The sequence below is a fragment of the Passer montanus genome, unplaced genomic scaffold (genome assembly GCF_014805655.1).
Source record: "Passer montanus isolate IOZ18808 unplaced genomic scaffold, ASM1480565v1 scaffold65, whole genome shotgun sequence".
NCBI lineage: Eukaryota > Metazoa > Chordata > Aves > Passeriformes > Passeridae > Passer > Passer montanus.
Genome location: NW_024371593.1, coordinates 1,460,209 through 1,476,983, shown reverse-complemented (window position 1 = coordinate 1,476,983; position 16,775 = coordinate 1,460,209). Strand labels below are relative to the sequence as shown.

Here is a 16,775-nt window from a genome sequence, read left to right as displayed (position 1 = left end):
TGCGAGAGGCACAGACAGCCCCGTTGGTGCTTGGTCCTTCAGTGGGCCACCCCTACTCTCTCAGCCTCTTTAGGGAGAAGAGGCATCATCCAGAACCTGCTGACCAGACCCTCCAAAGAAAAGGATCTTGGGGAACCATGGGGCCTTGAGATGCCTGAGGATTAGAGGTGGGACTGCCTCCCCCACTCCCTTTTACCACTCCCAACCATTCCTTGTTGCATGCATTTTATGATGGAAGGTTTGGTTTGGTTTGATTTTACTGGGACCCAGCCAAGGCAAGAGAGAGCTTCGAGGAGCCCTGACCCTCTCCTTCTGGGCTTAGCCTGCTTCCCTTCCCTGGACTGAAGCATACTGGCATAACCCCCCGGTACCCTCAGGGGAAAACTCACCTGTAAGCATCATCTGATGACATACCCATGGTCTTCATGATGTAGGCGATGGCAATGGTGGCTGACCGGGAGATCCCAGCCAAGCAGTGCACAATCACCTGGCAGCTGGACACCTTCGCTTTGTCTGGAGCATGGCAGAAGAAACAGAGACAACAATGATGGTGAGCAAAATGGTTCCAGCCTCCCTCCCCAAACCCCAGCCCGTTGTGTGAGAGGACAACAGTTGTGAGCAAGACCACGGAGGATAGAAGAGTTCAGGTTGTGAAGGCTGAGGATTGGAGAGTCTGCAACCATAAGAAAAGCTCACCAATGAACTCAATGGACTTGTCCAGCCAGGGAAGCAGCTTCTCACAGTAGTTGTCATTGACAGGAATGCGCATGAAGTGACTATCACAGATGAAGTCTGGCTTGGGACAGGAGTTGCTGGCATTTAGGACATAGCTTATCCCATTCTGTGTCATCAGGTCCTGTTGGGAAAGAAGCCATCAAATGATCAGCTGAATTCAGCCCACACCACATATCGAAGGTCTCTTGCCATGTACACTCCCTGCCTTTTCCCATCCCTGCATTTTCTCCTGTGGGTCTCCTAGTGCTGCCTTGGCCCAGTTGATAATATGATGATAATACAGCAGAGACCAGCTGAAAAGGTCGTGTCAATTTAGATGACACAGGTTTGAACCTCAGCAGATCTTTATTTTGGTTCAAGTAAAATGGGCAAGGCCAAAGACACCTGGAAAGGGGTTCCAGAGGGAAAAACCCAGCAAGCCCAGTATGAAAGGAATAGGACAATACAAGAAAGAAAATTAGCAAAAACTCTGTCTGAACGCTGTGAAAGTATCAGCTGAGGGAGAAAGGAGACATCTCACCAACAGGGTGGAGTGAGTCACTGGCAGCACCCTACGTTAACCAATGTGGCCAGAAGAAGCTCTATCCATAGGCAGCAGTAAGGCCTTGCGTGGGCAGTGCTTCTCTTCTCCAGCACGTGGCCACATTGTGGGGATGGCAGAAAACACAGTTCCAAAATGTGAACAAAACCCTCCAAGGAAGTGGGGAGGGAAGAAAACCATCTATTTCCCTGCCTGGCATTGGTTCCTCAGGATTTTGGCTGCAGGATTTCAGCCCTGGGTCTCCAGTGGCCTGTTCCTGCCCTTCCAGCAGGCTTGATGGAGCCAGTCCAGCTCACAGGCTCACATTCTTGTCATTTTTTTCTTTAATTTCCTTCTACTCCCTATACATAATCTCTCTCTCCTCCTTTCTGTCTCCAGCTCCAGTCTGGTGTCATGGTCCGTCTGTCTCCTGGCCTGCCATGGATGAGGATGCCTGGCTGGCTCCCTCATGGCTGCAGTAGGCAGATACTTGGCAGCGCTTTAACTGCAATTCCTCTTTCTTTCTTTCTTCTCATCATTACTTTTCCTTGAAACAAAATTCCTTCCCTGGTGTGACATCACAGAACAGCCTTTCTGGCACCTTTTAAAGGGCATTGTGCAGTCTTCCCACTGGGAAGGAGAGAAATCCTTAATACCTTCACCTCTCTGCATGACTGGGGTCCCCAATGGGACAGGGCAGACGTGTCCCCTCAAGAGGGCTGTACCTTGTTCAGGACATCCTTCTGGGAGCCCAGGTAGAGATGTGGCAGGATGCGCGTGGGGCCAACGTTGGCCACAGGCAGGCATGGCTGGGAGATGCTCATCGGCAGGATGGCAGCTGGCTTCCCCTCACAGAGCCCTGGGAAGCAGGATGAGAAGGTGGCAAAGCCTCCTGTGGAGAAAATGGGGACATTGAGCTTGGAGCAGCACGGCCGAGGTCATCAGTAGCTGGGCACAAAGTGGTGATAACTCTGCAGCCCTGAGAACAGAGCCTCCAGGAGCAACAAGGCACCACCAACCAGTGCACATACATTGTGATGGCCGTGACACACACAGAGAAAGGAATGGAGAACCAGCTCTGACTTTTCCCTGTCACAGCTGGATATTAATGCACGTGTGAGGCATCCCACACCCTCGCCAACGAAGCTGGCTCTTCTCAACTTCATTCAGACAAATAACAGGAACAGTCCTTTTCTTGGCTCCCTACTATTCTGAGGAGAGGGTCACCTTTTGATACCAAAATCCATCAGGACAGGATGACGACAAGCCAACTCCCCGAGATGCAAAGCTCCTGTGGTCTGGGAGGTCAGCCCAAACCTTGCTGCATTGGCTACACTTACACATCATGATTTCAGAGAAACACCTCCTCTGCCCAGCCCTGCCAAGCCCATGATTTCTGCCACACCATGGTGGCATAATAGTACTGGCAGGCCACTGCTGTTTTTCATGCTCTGACCTTGCTGAATGTGACAGCAAGCAGTGTCCAGTTTACTGCACCAAGCTGCTGGGCAGTCACACTCAGCTTGAGCATCTTCAAGTCCAGTGTTGAAAGAAAACCCCCAGCCAAGGTTGTAGTAGCTGGCATGTGACAGCCAGAGGTATTGTCACAGTGTCTGGCATGGTCAAAAGCCTGAGAGCCACTCCTGAAAGCTTGAGCAGGGCTGCAAGTCTTGCCCTGCTTGCACAGAGGGCAGCAAGGAGAGCTGGAAAACCCCGGGTGCTGTTGCATGTCCTGCACAGTTGCATAAGACCACTGATCCTGATTTGCTCTCACTTGCTGATCCGGTACTCCAGGGTAGAGCCAGGTCTGGCTAGCAATGGCCTAATTCCACTCCCCTCCAGCTGAGGACATCTGGGTGGCAGCTTCATGCAATGGAGAGGAGCTTGAGTCATATCTGCCTCAAGTCTCCCTTAAGGTTTTCCCAGTTATGTGAATGAGCAGATGCAGCTTGACATCACCCAAAGGGCAGAGAGGACTTGGGGGCTTGACTGCCTCTGACTGTCAAAGGGACCAGCATGCTCCCATGAGATCCTTTTGAAAGCCCAAGTCTCTGGACTGAGCATCCTGAGAATCCCTGGCCCATCTCCACAGCTAAACAAGACCTTTTAACGAGCCAGTCCCTCTCCCCTTTGGAAGCAGGGCAGCCTTGGCATACTCTCAATTTACCTTCTCCAGCATTTTGGCAACATTTCTGGCTCCTGGTGTGGCACCCACGCTCTAGAAGGGCATGACTGGTGCTGCAGACAAGCCATCTGACATGTTTGTGAGATGAAGGTGATGGAGAAGTCAAAGCAGTGCACAAAATCATGCTCACACTACTTGGGAACATCCAAGGTCCTCCATCACACTGCATCTCAGCACCTCCTGGTGTCAGCTCTCACTGGCCTAAGGAGAAGGTGTCCTTCAACAAACCTCTTTCCTCCCCTCTGTTTTCTTGTCTGGCAGCTAACACACCTCCCAGCTTTAAAACCCAGTCAAGACAGGAGGGATAGAGTTAAAGCACCTTATCTTTTCCAGCACTTCCTTTTCTCTTGCTCCCTCTGAAATGACATCAGCCCTCAACTGGGACATTAAATCAGAGCAAAAGCAGGAGGCCCAGCACAGGTGCAGCATAGCTCTGGTTACTGCTCATGCCTGCACTGTGGCCCCGTTGCCAAGGACTGTCCATCACTAGCCAGAGCTCTTCATGGACACATGCGACCTCCCTGCTTTGCCCCGTGCTGATGCCTGGGGGATGCTGGGGCAGAAACCCTTGGGAAGTGTGTCCTTCACTTGCCCCTAGAGAAGCCTGCAGCACCTGGGTTTGAGTGGGGCACAGATCTGACCCCAAGCTTGTGTGAAACAACATGGGAATTTTTCTGAAGGAACACAGCATGTTTTTGGGGAGCAGGGTGCACACAAATGCAGCCCCAAGGATCAGTGCCTGCTCTGGTCCATAGGTGTCCAGCCTCTTGTACTCACATCCACCAGGAGCTGCCCAGGGCAGTGGATGGGATTGTATGGCTCTTTAAGATGATCTCATAGTTCAAGCAGGTCAGGACATGCTGCTCTCTGCCCATTGCCTGTGCCCACCACACTCAGCTGGAAGCAGACCCTCTGCCAGCCCTGCTTGGGGAACTCCAGGCAGGAGCTAAGGGGGTTGTGAGGCAGGCAGGGATGTTTGGAAGGTGGCAGCAGCACCCTCAGCTGCAGAGGGCAGGCTGCCTCAACTGGAGGATGCTGACACTTGACATGATGCCCATAGCTCACCTCACTTGTCCTAAGCAAAGCCTCAACCCTGTGTCCAGGAGTCCAGGCATGCTCCAGGCCCCTGTCCTCATCTCCCCCATACTTGCAGCTGCTGAGGGCAGTCTGGGCTTGGGGGAAACCTTAGAGATGGGGCCAGGTACTTGACACCATCCCAACATGGAAGCGACGCTCACCCCACCCTGCAGCGGCTGCTCCAGCATGCCTTTCATTTTTAGAAAGTGAAGCAGCTCTTCAAACAATCCCAAAGGCAGTGAATGTCCCTGGCTGGCCTCCAACTGATACTTGGGCTTTCCTCCCCTCTATGCCCCAGGCCATGGATCCCAGGTTTTGCTGGGAGAGAGCAGCAGAGCACAATGAGGTGAGGAGCCAGGGTAGCACCAGTTCCAGCCTTTCCTCTTTTATTCACAATGCTCATGCCAGGAGCACCATTTCTCTTGGCATGTGTGGAATTAAGCTCAGGAAGGATTTGCATCTGCCATGGAGTGGGTGTCAAGGGATCTCTGGTTTCTTCTGGATGCTCCCCTACCCTGCTGAGGGCTTGTTGAGAAGGAGCTGGTCCTTGTGTGGCGTGGCCCAGTGAGCTGCTCATTGTTCCAGCGCCATGGAGTGGGTGTCAAGGGATCTCTGGTTTCTTCTGGATGCTCCCCTAGCCTGGTGAGGGCTTGTTGGGGAGGAGCTGGTCCTTGTGTGGCATGGCCCAGTTAAGCTGCTCATTGTTCCAGCATGGAGGGTTCTTAAAACCCTCCTCTGGAAAAAACACTGTCTGCCTGCCTACTGCAGTTACCTGAGGCAGAGATAGTGCCCAGGAAGAGAAGTGGGAACTGGAAGGGAAGGGAACCAGAACAAAAATGGGGATGCTTTCACTGCTGCTGCTGAAAATGGAGGAAAGAGGAGCCAAGAACCAGCATCAGGCAGGTTCTAGGAGGCCTAGGAAGTGAAAATCACCCTCCTGCAAGTGAAAATCACACTGAGGCACAGGGTGTTGCAGCAACTTAGTTCCAGAAAAGTGCAACAACAGAGACCTTGTATCTCCCTCACCCAAGGTTTCACTCACAGGGTGCTGAGCACCCTTCCACCTCCTGCTGTGTCCTGCAGAGACCCCTCTGGGCCAGCCCCCCAGCCCTGCTATGCATGGCCCTTCTGTCAAACAGAGGAGAGGGGAAAACACCACAACTTCTCCCCTGTGCCCATCTTTGCCAGGGTCTCCCCTCTGTGTATTTTCCAGATGAACATCTATGATAACCACCCAGTGAAATTGGATTTATTGTGAGAACAGGCGCTGCAGAGGGAAGGCAAACAGCCTGGGAATCTCCCCGAGACTGTCGGTCAGGCAGGGGGAAGATGCCAGCAGCATCTTTGAGCAGGCTTCTGTGGTACCTGCACTGCTGCAAATGTTGGGAGCCGTGTGACTCCTCCTCTCCAGCAGCAAACTGCACAGGGAGGAGGCCCTCTGCCAGGCCCTGCACCAGAGCCTGCCTGCCCTGAGACAGCTGCAACCAAAAGGAACAAAAACACACATGGAAGGAGATTGCAGGATGTAAGAACAGAGATGTTGCACTCCTGAGCTGGGACCCTCACACAGCTGGGGGACCCTCCACTGCCCTGGCTGACCCAGCTATGACTAGGATGTCCCCAAAAACCACCTGAAGGTGGTTTTTGGGGACATCCTAGTCATAGCTGGGTCACGGACAACATCGCAGGCAAAATCTGTCACCTGTGAGTTGCACTGTGCCCTTCTCTGCCAAGACTGGGCAGCAGTGGTGATGCAGAGAAGGTGACACAGAGGGTGACAAAGTCCTGACTAGGGACAGGGATGTGGTGTGGCATTATTTTCTTCTGGTGGTAAGCCTTAGCTTTAGGGATTTACAATCCATTAAGCTGCATGAGATGCTAACAGAGACACTGCTGAGGATAAAAAGGTGTGGGACACATGAAGCATGGATATCCCAGCTCCCTGTTGTTTCCTGTGTCCCTCCCTGCACTGAGGTCATCTTTTTAGGCTGGAGGTGTAAAGTGGAGCTGCAGCTTGAAAATCTTCTCACACCTTGCTCTGATGGCTGCACATTCATCTCCAGCCCTATGGACCCACCACCTCCTTCAGAGGCCTCTGAAAAAACCCAACAGCTCTGGCCTTGATGCTTTGCCCCACTGACTGCAAGAAGCTGTGAAAGGGCCACCCAGGGCACTTGCCTCACCCCAAAACTGCTCAAGAGAGCCACATGCCTCTTGAACAGCCCCATGAGTCTCATAGAATTTTCCTTAGAGACACACTGAGCAGCATGTCCTATTCAGCAGCCTCCCCTGGGCACTGCAGGCTCAAAGGTCCCCACCAAGAAACAGGGAAGAGGTGACATGTCACCCTGCTGTGCCATCAGTTTGTGGCAGCAGGGAGGAGGGGATCCAGAGCTGGAAATCCTCCCTGGGCCAGCAGCTGCCACGCCCCACTCCTCACCTCCAGCTCTCACAGCGGAAGCTAGAAGGAGACCTGCAGGGGTATTAAGGATGTGTTTTACAGCCCACCCTCACGGCTGCAATAATGAGAGCTGGAGAGCAGCAGCCGGAGCTGTTCAGAGACCGGCTCCCCAAGCAGCTGCCGGAGGTTTTGCGGCAGCCCGCAGCCTCACCAATGAGTTTTGCGCCTGTGCTTTGCTGGAGACCCTCTGCCCCGCTACAGCTCCTGGCAGCTGAGGGGGCTGAGAGCTCTGCCCAGCTCTCATTAAAATGCCTGTGGTGGCTGGGAGCTGCTGCCAGGGCGGCACGTGGCAAGGAGCAGCGGGGCATGCAAGCGAGCACGCGCCTCGGCTTGCTGCGGGAGCAGCCGCCACGCCGGCATGGCTGCCTCGCTGCTGCGTTGTCTTGGTGGCCATGGTGGTGCCTGGATACCCCCTCTTCATCAGCCCAGCCCCCTCGGGGACATGCTGCTCCCAGCACTCTCACCCATCCATCCCCAAGTGTTAAAGCACCCTGCTGAACTGAGGTACGGCAGGAGGTGACAAGAGCTGGGGGGACCTGCAAAAGCCCAGCTCTCACCTGCATTATGCTCAGTTCTTATGACAATGAGCCTTAGCGCTCAGCCGAGCATCTCTGCCGCAGGTTGAACTGAAGGACAGAAAATGGAGGAGCCTGGCGAGCTGCACATCAAGCCCCAGAGCCGCTGGGAAAATCCCTCTTTGCAAAACGCCATCTCCCTGACTCGTGCTGGGTGGGAGCCTGTTGGTGCCGGCAGCTAAGCCGGGCGGCATGATGAAACACCGCTTACTGCCATCCTTACTCACTGTGCTCCAGGGAGCTCCGGGGCTTTGTCAGCATTTCCTGCTGCCTGGGACGCGTCTGAATTTTCCCTCTGCCTCCATCCTCACTGTTTCCCCGGTACTGTAGTCCCTTTTGATTCAGCCCATCCCTCCCAGCAATGCCTGATGTGGACACAGCCACATTTGCTTGCGCATCCTTCCCACAAGCCTGGTGAAATCCTGGTGCTCTGCAGCCTGCCCAGCTTGCCCTCTCCTGGCTGGTGCTCTTTCATGCCCCCCCATCTCAGTGCACTGGAGGGAGATGTCCAGTTCTCAACCAGTCTCTTTTTCCACTCCCCTGCCCAGGTTTCACCATCCCCTCATTTGGTACAAAATTTCATCACCCCACTGTTGACTCGTTTTCTTTTTTTTTTTTTTCCCAGGCAGTGAGGATGAGAAAGCCGATGAATCAGCCCTATTATGGATTCATGTGCATTCCCTGTTTCCCCAACGGTCACCCCGAACAGCCTCTGTCCATCTGCTGCTACAGTGCCCTGCTGCCTTCCAACCTGTGCCAGCCCCCCATGCCTTGCAGGCTTCTCCCAGAGCCTGCTCCCATTCTCCCAAAGAAACAGAAAACATCTTTAAAAAAAGGCAAAGCAGCAGAAAGGAAGCCCTCTGCCTACACAACCACGGACACACTCCTAGAGCTGTTGAGCTTGATTTTCCTCTGGTGACTGTGCCTGCTTTGGACCAGCCTTACTCGTTCTAAGTAAAGAAAAATGTGTCATTTCCAGGAGTGACTTATTACTAATGACACCATCACTGGGTTATGTGCTTCATGCCACAAAAACCTGTCAGGCACTTTTAGCAGCCTCCCATTTTAAGTGGTGATGGAGGGGAAGTTGCTTGATTCAACCCTTCGGTAATCTAGGTCATCCCAGGCTCGGCATATTTTTAAGCTGCTCCAGTTAATATCCCCTTCCTCCGCGTGCCCTTCGCCCTGTCACTGGGGGGTGGAAACACTGCAAAACCCCTTTCTGAAAGAAACCACCCAAGATGGGCAGGCAGGGCAGCGCTGGCGAAGCGAAATGGCTCCGGCGGGCAGCTGCCAGGCTGCGGGCAGCAGCGCAGCGCTCCGAGCCGATGGCTCCTTGTTCTCCGCGCCGTCCTCGCCCCGCACACTCTCCTCTGCCCGGTGCCCCCCGCCCCCGCAACCCGGCGCCCGAGGGCGCAGAGATGCTGGCGGCAGATCCTCCTGGCTCCCGCAGCTTTCCTCCTTCCCTTCTCCGCTCCGTCCGCGCCCTCGCCAAGCTCGTCTGGACGGCGAAGGGTCCAGGGGAGCCCGGAGCGGTCCCCGCGGCCAGACAGTCGCACCGGTGGGAGGGAGGGCTGCCCAGCGCCGGGGCCGCTGCAGATGCTCCTGCCCGCTGCAGGCAGCCGCTCACCTGCCTGAAGGAGCTGCCCTCTCCGTGCAGCTCCCGTCCCAGCCCAGCGCCGCGCACATCGCCCCTAGCTGGGCACCGGCCATGGCTCCGCTCCGCTCCCCTCCGCACGCTCCCCGCTCGCTTCCATCGCCCCGCTCGCCAGCTGCCTGCGCTCTTTGTATCGCCAGCACCGCGCTCCGCTCCCCGCCGGCCGCTCGGCAAAGGCGATCTCCGGCCCCCGGGCAAAGCAGGGCTCCGGCGGCGCAGCCCCCTCTTCCCGCTCCGTCCCCATCGGAAGGAATCGCGCCGGGCCGGCTGACAAACCTCTCTTGTCCCTGCTCTCCTTCATCCTCCGCACCCTTATTTTCAGCTTCATCTGCCCCTCGCGCATGTCTGTCCAGAACTGGTCCTCGGAGGGAGCAATCATTACATCCACGGGCATCCAGGCAGCTGGGCTGCGGCTCGCGGGGGCACCTCTCACCGCCGCCAAACAACAGCTGGCGGGCAAACAAAATACTAAAAAACCCAAAAAAGCGCCGCTGCAGCGCAGCAATGCCGGCCTCCCCCCGGCTCCAGCCTTCAGGCTGAACAAATAAAAACCATTAAAAAAAAGCCGAGCGGGGTAGGGGGGCTCGGCGTAGCCCCCTGTGCCCGGCCGCCCCCCTCTCCGCCGCCCGCTGCAGCCCGAGTGAGCTCAGCCCGGGAGCAGCCGCCCCATCCGCCGCCGCGCTCGCTGCGCGCCCGTACCGCGCTCATAGCTAACGGGTCAGGCATGCGGCCGCATTCCTTACTCAGCACACAGACACGCAGCACAACGCCGGGCTGACATATGCTCCGCTCCCCGCTTAAAGGCGCAACCGCGATTTTCTCGCCCGCCCGAAGCCCCCCGCAGCGAGCGGCCGCGGCGGGAGATGATGGATCGATGGATCGCTGCTCCGCGCCGGCTTCGGCCCTGCGCACATAATATGGGGACGGGAAAGTGGTGGGAGGAAGCTCATGCCCACACCTCATTTTAGCACCTGCCAGGGCGGTGTGCGATCAAACCCCCACAACGAAGCGGGGATGCAGCACCACACTCCATCCCGCTCCCTGCTGATCCTCGTACCGTGAAGGCACCCCGCGGCTGCACCCCCTCCCCACTGCGGCTCCTGGCAGGACCAACGTGCCTCCCCAAGAGGGAAACTGAGCCACAAAAGACTAAATAACTCTCTGGGGCTCTTTGGTGCAGGGCAGAGCTGGGGACGAGACAGCAGGTCCCTAATGTCGAGCTCATCTTGCCCCTTAATGTCTCCACTGAGAGCATCACCCAGGAGGATGCTCATCCTGGAGAGGTCCCAAAGAGCTGGCAGGAAAAGGGGCTGCTGGCACTGGGCTGCTCACACCTGCGCGTGGCCATGTCAGATGGAGTTATCTGCCTGCTCCCAGCAAAGCAGGACCATGGTCTGGGGGAGATGTACCCTCTGCCAAAGCCTCCTCCCGTGAAAAACTCCAGCACGAGGGGACATGTAGGAATTCCTGGTCTCACTGGGGGTCTATCCATCCCTAGGGGCTTCTGAAGCAGGCAGGGAGTGATGTATTTTCTTCTTTGCATTTGTTCTGGAGGAGAAAATTACTTGTCCCCTGCTTCCCACCCTCAGAACTCCTTAATACATCTCCACACAGCTCCTTACGAGTTTATTGCTCTGAGCCCAGGCCTCCAGAAAATCATTCAGGATTATAGTAAGCGGGGGAGAGAGGGGGGGGACATGTATTGTGCCTTTGAAAATCTGAAGCTTTATGGGCTGAAAAACCCCAGGCTGAGCCATATGTGAGTGACTTCAGTGTTTTTCCTTTGAATGACATCACATGAGATGAGGTCATTGGCATTAACTAAGTGCTGTCTCCTCCCCCCCACCCCGAGCGGAGCCAGCCTCCTAACGAGCCTTGTTGTTGTAACAAATATGGTTTGATTATTATCAGATGTGGGTCAGAGGTTGGATAAAATTCAAAGCGTGCTCCAACTAGGCTGGAAGAGAGAAGCAGCCTTCCCCCACAAGCCATGCTCGGGAAGTGACTACCACAGCACGTCCCCAGGGGGATGTGTGGTCCCCCACATTTGCCACCACTGTCACTACAAGGGAGGGCGCATGATGCTGGTGGCCAGTGCCAACGCCTGCCAGGGATGGAGATCCCTCTGTGTCCCACTGCCACTGCACCAGCAGTGCTCTATCCGTGTTGGGGGCTGATCCAGCTGTGACCTGCTCTGGTGGCTGTGGCTGGGGTCTACTGGGGGGGACCTAGTCACTCTGCTGGGGTCACTGGGTCATGCAGGGGCAGTGGGCAAGGGGGATGCTGCAGGAAGCATGTAGTGAATTAGGGGGTGCAATACTCAACCTGCCCCTGACCAAGAGATGCACAAACAAAATTTGCCTTTTTTCACTGCCCCTCTGGTTGTCCATCTTCCTCAGGTTTCCAAGAGCCCTGGTCAAAGTTATTGTGGTAATGCCAGTGTCCTTCACAATGTGTTTGGACTGAGATTTCAGTTCAGAGCTCCTGGGAGCACCAGGTGGGAAGCTGGGCACGCCACCTCCAAATAGACCTCAATGCAGGAGGCTTACCAGTGTCCCACACCCCTCTGATCCTCAGCAAAAGACAATTGAGCACAGATAACCAGCACTCCCCTTCCTCCACCAGTGTGAAGCCCAGCCACATGGAGATGCCACTTGCAGCCACCATTCCCCATTTTCTGCACCCTTTTGCCAAAACCTATATAGGGGTTGGCACTTGGGGCAGGGGCAGCTGGCAAGCAGAGAGATAAAAGACAACATCTATAGTGCAGAAATACATTCCATTTATCAGCTGCTGCCCCTTGTCCCTTTTTCCCAGGTGCTTCTCCTGGCCAGGATGTCACCCATCCTGCCTCCAGCCCCTATTTATCAGACAAGAGGTGCATCACCCAGCCTAGTCAGCCTCACTTCACTCTCATTGCCACAGCACTCGCTGGAAAAACATCTGCTGCAATGGGTTGGAGAGACTCATGTAATCCTCCTGCAAGAGCAGGGAGCAGGATGAGTCCCTGTCCAGCACCCACATACCCTGTCAGGACAGTGCCTATAGCCTGGCACAAGCCCAGCTGGGCAGGGCCAGTGGTTCCTCTCTCCACCCAGCACTGGGACCTGGTAATAATTGCCAGTGACGACCTTTTGCAAGCATGCAGCACAGGCCCAGGGAGAAGGGGGAGGCGGATGAGGGGAGGCAGATTTCTCAAAAGGAAGGAAACTGTAACTGGGCAGTGGCCCCTGCCCATCAGGATCTCTTACTGGGGAAGTTGCCTTCCTCCCCTTGACCTTCCAGAAATGAGAAATGAAATTACACAGCAGTTTTCTAAGGCATAGCAATCAGAGGGCTGCTCTTCCCTACGCCCCTTCTCCTCTGTCCCACTCTGCCTTTGACCCTTTTGCTTGCCTTTTCTGGGTCCAATGGTTAAAAAACACGGCCAGAGGGGGAGGGGAAGCTCCTCAGGGTAATTATAGAATCGGGAAAACAAGCTGTCTGACGACAGCGTTGCTAAACAGGGAGGTTTAGAGCATAGGTCTGGAATACAATCAGCCCTGCACATACATGACCTGGCTTAACCCCTCCCAGGGATGCAGTCACTGGTCCCGCCGGGCTGAAAGCCTCCCAGGCATCTCCTGGTTGTGGTTCAGGGTGAGAAGGGGGCACCTTACTCTGCCTCTGGACTGAGGAGACTGGGAGCACTCCCTAGGGCACCCGCCAGGCTGGGTGTCTGAAGTTGGATGCCAGCACCCACTGAAGAGGGGCTAGAGGGCAAGAAAACACAGTCCTGCCCTGGCTAAAGTGGTCCCAGATGGCTTTGCTGTAGGAAAGGAAGCAGCTCCTCCAGGGATGTTTTGCATGAGAGGAAGAGAGGTTCAGAGACTTACCTAAACCTCCAGGATTGTAAAAATCACAAACCCTGGTATTCCCATTTGATTTTTAAAAAAATGCCTTTCCCTCTAGGCTGGTATCAGCATACTACCTCCAGTCCTCTGGACAGTCATAAGAAAAACACCACCACAGGTAATCCCCATGCACCTCACCACCTACACCCTGAAGAAAAGCTGGATGTAAGCCCCTGCACAGCACTTCTTACCCCTCTTCCATTCCTGACCATCATGTCAGCAATTTTAGATGAACAACAACCAGAATCCCCATTCACATTATTTACAAAGCTGGTTCTTCAAAAATCCCAAAAATCTGGGAAAAGCAAGAAATTGAGAGTCCTGTGGGAGCTCTTTTTCCTGCCTCATCCCACTCCTGTACCCTCTTCACTCATACCCACACTCCTGCCAGCTGAGCATCTGCTTCTTTGGGTTCATCACAGTATGCTATGGGATGGAGATGGCCACAGGTGGACAGAGGTGCTTGCAGGAGGTTCAGAGACAGTAATCAGACTTAAAGGAAAATCTTGTAGGGACATCTGATAGATTCATGCCAGCAAGTCCCCAAGTGCTCTTAGACATTACAGCCTGAGGGTACCTGAAATAGCCCGAATGCTTGACCTCCAAGGGCACCTTCAGGCCCATGTCCTGAGCAGAGGCTGTGCTGGAGTCAGGAGACAGAACGCACCAGCTAGTGCATTCTGCACATGCTGTGTCTCCAGCAGACACACTGACAGCCCAAACTCAACAGGTAAGTGTGATGCTGTGCAGAGCGGGTGATGAGGAACATGACCATCAAATTGCCAGCTGCACTCTGGTCCTGCCTCCCCACTCCCATCAGACAGCTTGTGACTGATAAACCCTGAGATTTGCTAACGTGGTTAGAGCATTGTGCTAGTGACACCCATGGGTTTGATTCCTGTATGGGTCATTCACTTAAGAACTGGACTTGATAATACTTGTGGGTCCCTTCCAACTCAGAATATTCTGTGATTCTGTGATGAATGTGTGGATATTTGGGGTATTTTCTTCCTTAGGTTTTAGTTTATTCTTTTTTCTTACATTGAGTTTATAAAGATACCTCAATCCTGGTTCTGGATCCTGCTAAGCTTTTATCCTCAGCATATGCCATGACAACCTTTGGACACACATGCTGCCACTCCAGCCTCTGAGACTTGGACTAAAGGCAAGCCCCTCTGCTCTGCCCTGCCTCTGCCCTGCTTTCCACCTGCCTAGCTTGGCTTTTTTCATTCATCTTCTCTTTCCCTCCAGAGCAGCTCCAGCCCAATATGTTTCAAAAGGAGCAGGCAGCAAGGGAATGTGTAGCTGGCATGTGGCTTCTCACCAACACAACACGAGAAAGCATTACGTAATTTTCAGCCAAGGATGAGCAAAGCCATGTTCAGTCACCCTGATGTTTAACCTCTTTTTAGGACTGTCCCTATACAGGAAAAAAAAAAAAAGTGTTTTTTCTTTCTGCCTTTAGGGCTTTTTTTTCCCTTTTTTTTTTTTTTTTTAATTAAAATCATATATCTCTGAGTCCTTGTGTCTAAAATAATTCCAGCCAGTTCTTCAGTGCTAAACCCACTCATGCCTGGGCAGCCCAAGTCAGCTCCTGCAATGGAAATCCCCTTTCCTTTCTTGCTACTTCTTTTTGCCTGCGGCACAGTCACCTGTCTTTGGTAGATTCCCCAAAATCCCCAAAATCTCAGCCGCCACCCAGATGACTGCAGCCATGCAATGACAAGTCTCTGCAGCCGTGCTGGAGGGCCATGGCACCGCCGGGCTGGAGAGGACCTGGGTCCCGGCCAGCCTGCTCGCTGAGGAGGATGGCGAGTGAAGGGCTGGGAGGGATTTGTCGCTGATGATATTGTTACATTCTTTCCGAATCCTGGGAGTAAACAGACGCTCCAAATTTAGAAGGAACAGGACTGGAAAATTTAAACATTCCTTGAAGAATTGGTACAAAAGGGGGGGAGGGGGGGTGCTGAAGATGATCTCACAGGCACTCCCGAGCCAGATGAAAAGCTCATGACTGGAGTTCAGAACGCAACTGAGGGGCCTGTTTCAGGTCGGAGCAGGATATGGCAGCGGAGAAGCTCCCCCAGCACATGGAACTGAGCAAAAGGAGCCTCTGCCGTGCAAGGGGGGTCCCAAGCCCTGCACCCCAGGCTGTGGGGCCGCCACTGCCATCCTGGTTTTATCTCCAGCTGGCACATGGCTTTGAGTGCAGGAGAGGGAAGCCCGGTGCTCAGCCTAAGGACCAGAAGCAGGGACAGGATGAGTGACTGAGCATCATCTGCACCAGCATCCCAAGCCCTCAGCTGTCGCTCTTAGCCACTGAACAGGAGTAGAAGAAAATCTCCACACTGCCCGCTGCAGCTGGACAAAGGGAGAGGAGCTGGTGAAGCTCAGTACCCACCAGCTCAGCACCACACACGGCTCTGGACAGGCTCCCATTCCAGAGCTGGCACATGGGAGCTGTCAGGGAGCAATGGAGCCAGACTGCTGCTGCTGCTGCTGCTTCATAAGCAGATAATGCCTCTTAATAAAAACCAAGCGGGTGGTTACAAAGAGGAAGAATAAGGGAGGAAAAATATAGCAAAATTTAAAAAAAAAAGGAAAAAATGGAAAAAAAAAGCAGAAAAAAAGCAAAAAAAGCAAGGGTTTGTGCTGAAGTAAACAAAGGTTAAAGAACAGTCAGGCTCCTGCAGGAATAGCAGAGCTGGGCTGGGAGGGAGGGGGCATTACGTAATGCAGGAAAAATGTTGGCTCCATTCAGTTTTCCACCACTTCATGTGATGTCAGGAAAACCATATAAATCAACAGTCTTTCTGCTCCCACGGATGGAGGGCAGCAAGCAGCACTATTTATACTTACACAATTAAAAAAAAAAAAAAAGAAAGAAAAAAGAAGAGAAGCTGATGATTTCCAAGACTGGGAATAATTGACTCAGATTCTTCCCTGCCAGCCACTGGAATCACAGCTTCTGGGCTGTTAACCCTTGAGGAGTCCCTGGCACCAATCCTGCCGCCCCCAGCTCCCCTGTCCTCACCTATCAGCCTCCATCAGCTGCTTCAAGGGTCAGAAGGTTGCTGGCCTGGAGGGGAGCAGGAACAGCCAGGCCTGGTGTTTGCATGAGATGGGGACACGGAGGCACAGGCCCCAGCACCTGCTGGGGCTGAGAGAGCTGGCAGCACAGAGGGGCTGTGCAGGGCTGCCACATGCAACTGGGGACCCTCAGGACAGCTTCCCTGGGGTAACGGCACCCACTGAGGGACAGGCTGAAAGTCTCCCAGTTCTGGGATTGCCAACCCACTGGGATCACAAAGCACCTGCAAGGAGAATTCAGGCACTTCTGAGACACCAAAGGGGTTGGGGCAGGACAAGGTGCTTGAGGCCAGAGTGGACAGACCGAGGGGTTAAACCCCACAAGAGCAAGGGTTCAGAATCAGGCCCACTCACACATCCTGCCCTGGACCCCCCAAGCACTCCAGAGCTGTCTCTACACCAGCCCACCGCAGGCAGGAGGAAGCTGTGCCTGTCAGCAAGTGTGCCCAGCCTCCCCTGGATGCTCTGCACAGCCATTCCAGTCATGATTTCCATGTGAAACACGCCGCCATGACCCAGTGTTCTACATTTCAGCTCCAGTTTTTCCCCCTGCTGGTGGCCAGTGCTCCACATAAGGCTGAG

The 16,775-nt window shown here is 54.2% G+C and overlaps 1 protein-coding gene across 5 annotated transcripts in view; it reads right to left on the bottom strand.

Annotated features, from left to right (window-relative positions):
* The window catches only part of DUSP8 (dual specificity phosphatase 8), a 43,487-nt gene that overhangs the window by 4,293 nt on the left and 22,419 nt on the right, over positions 1–16,775 (bottom strand). For 4 of the 5 annotated variants that reach the window (XM_039728286.1, XM_039728288.1, XM_039728287.1 and 1 more), the window contains exons 4-6: positions 1,981–2,147; positions 697–856; positions 390–513 (exon numbers count right to left, since the gene is read on the bottom strand). In XM_039728286.1, the coding sequence (XP_039584220.1) occupies positions 390–513; positions 697–856; positions 1,981–2,147 (451 nt within the window). Of the gene's footprint in view, positions 1–389; positions 514–696; positions 857–1,980; positions 2,148–9,486; positions 9,909–16,775 lie in introns of those variants that run through there. The other variant, XM_039728290.1, reaches the window with a different exon arrangement.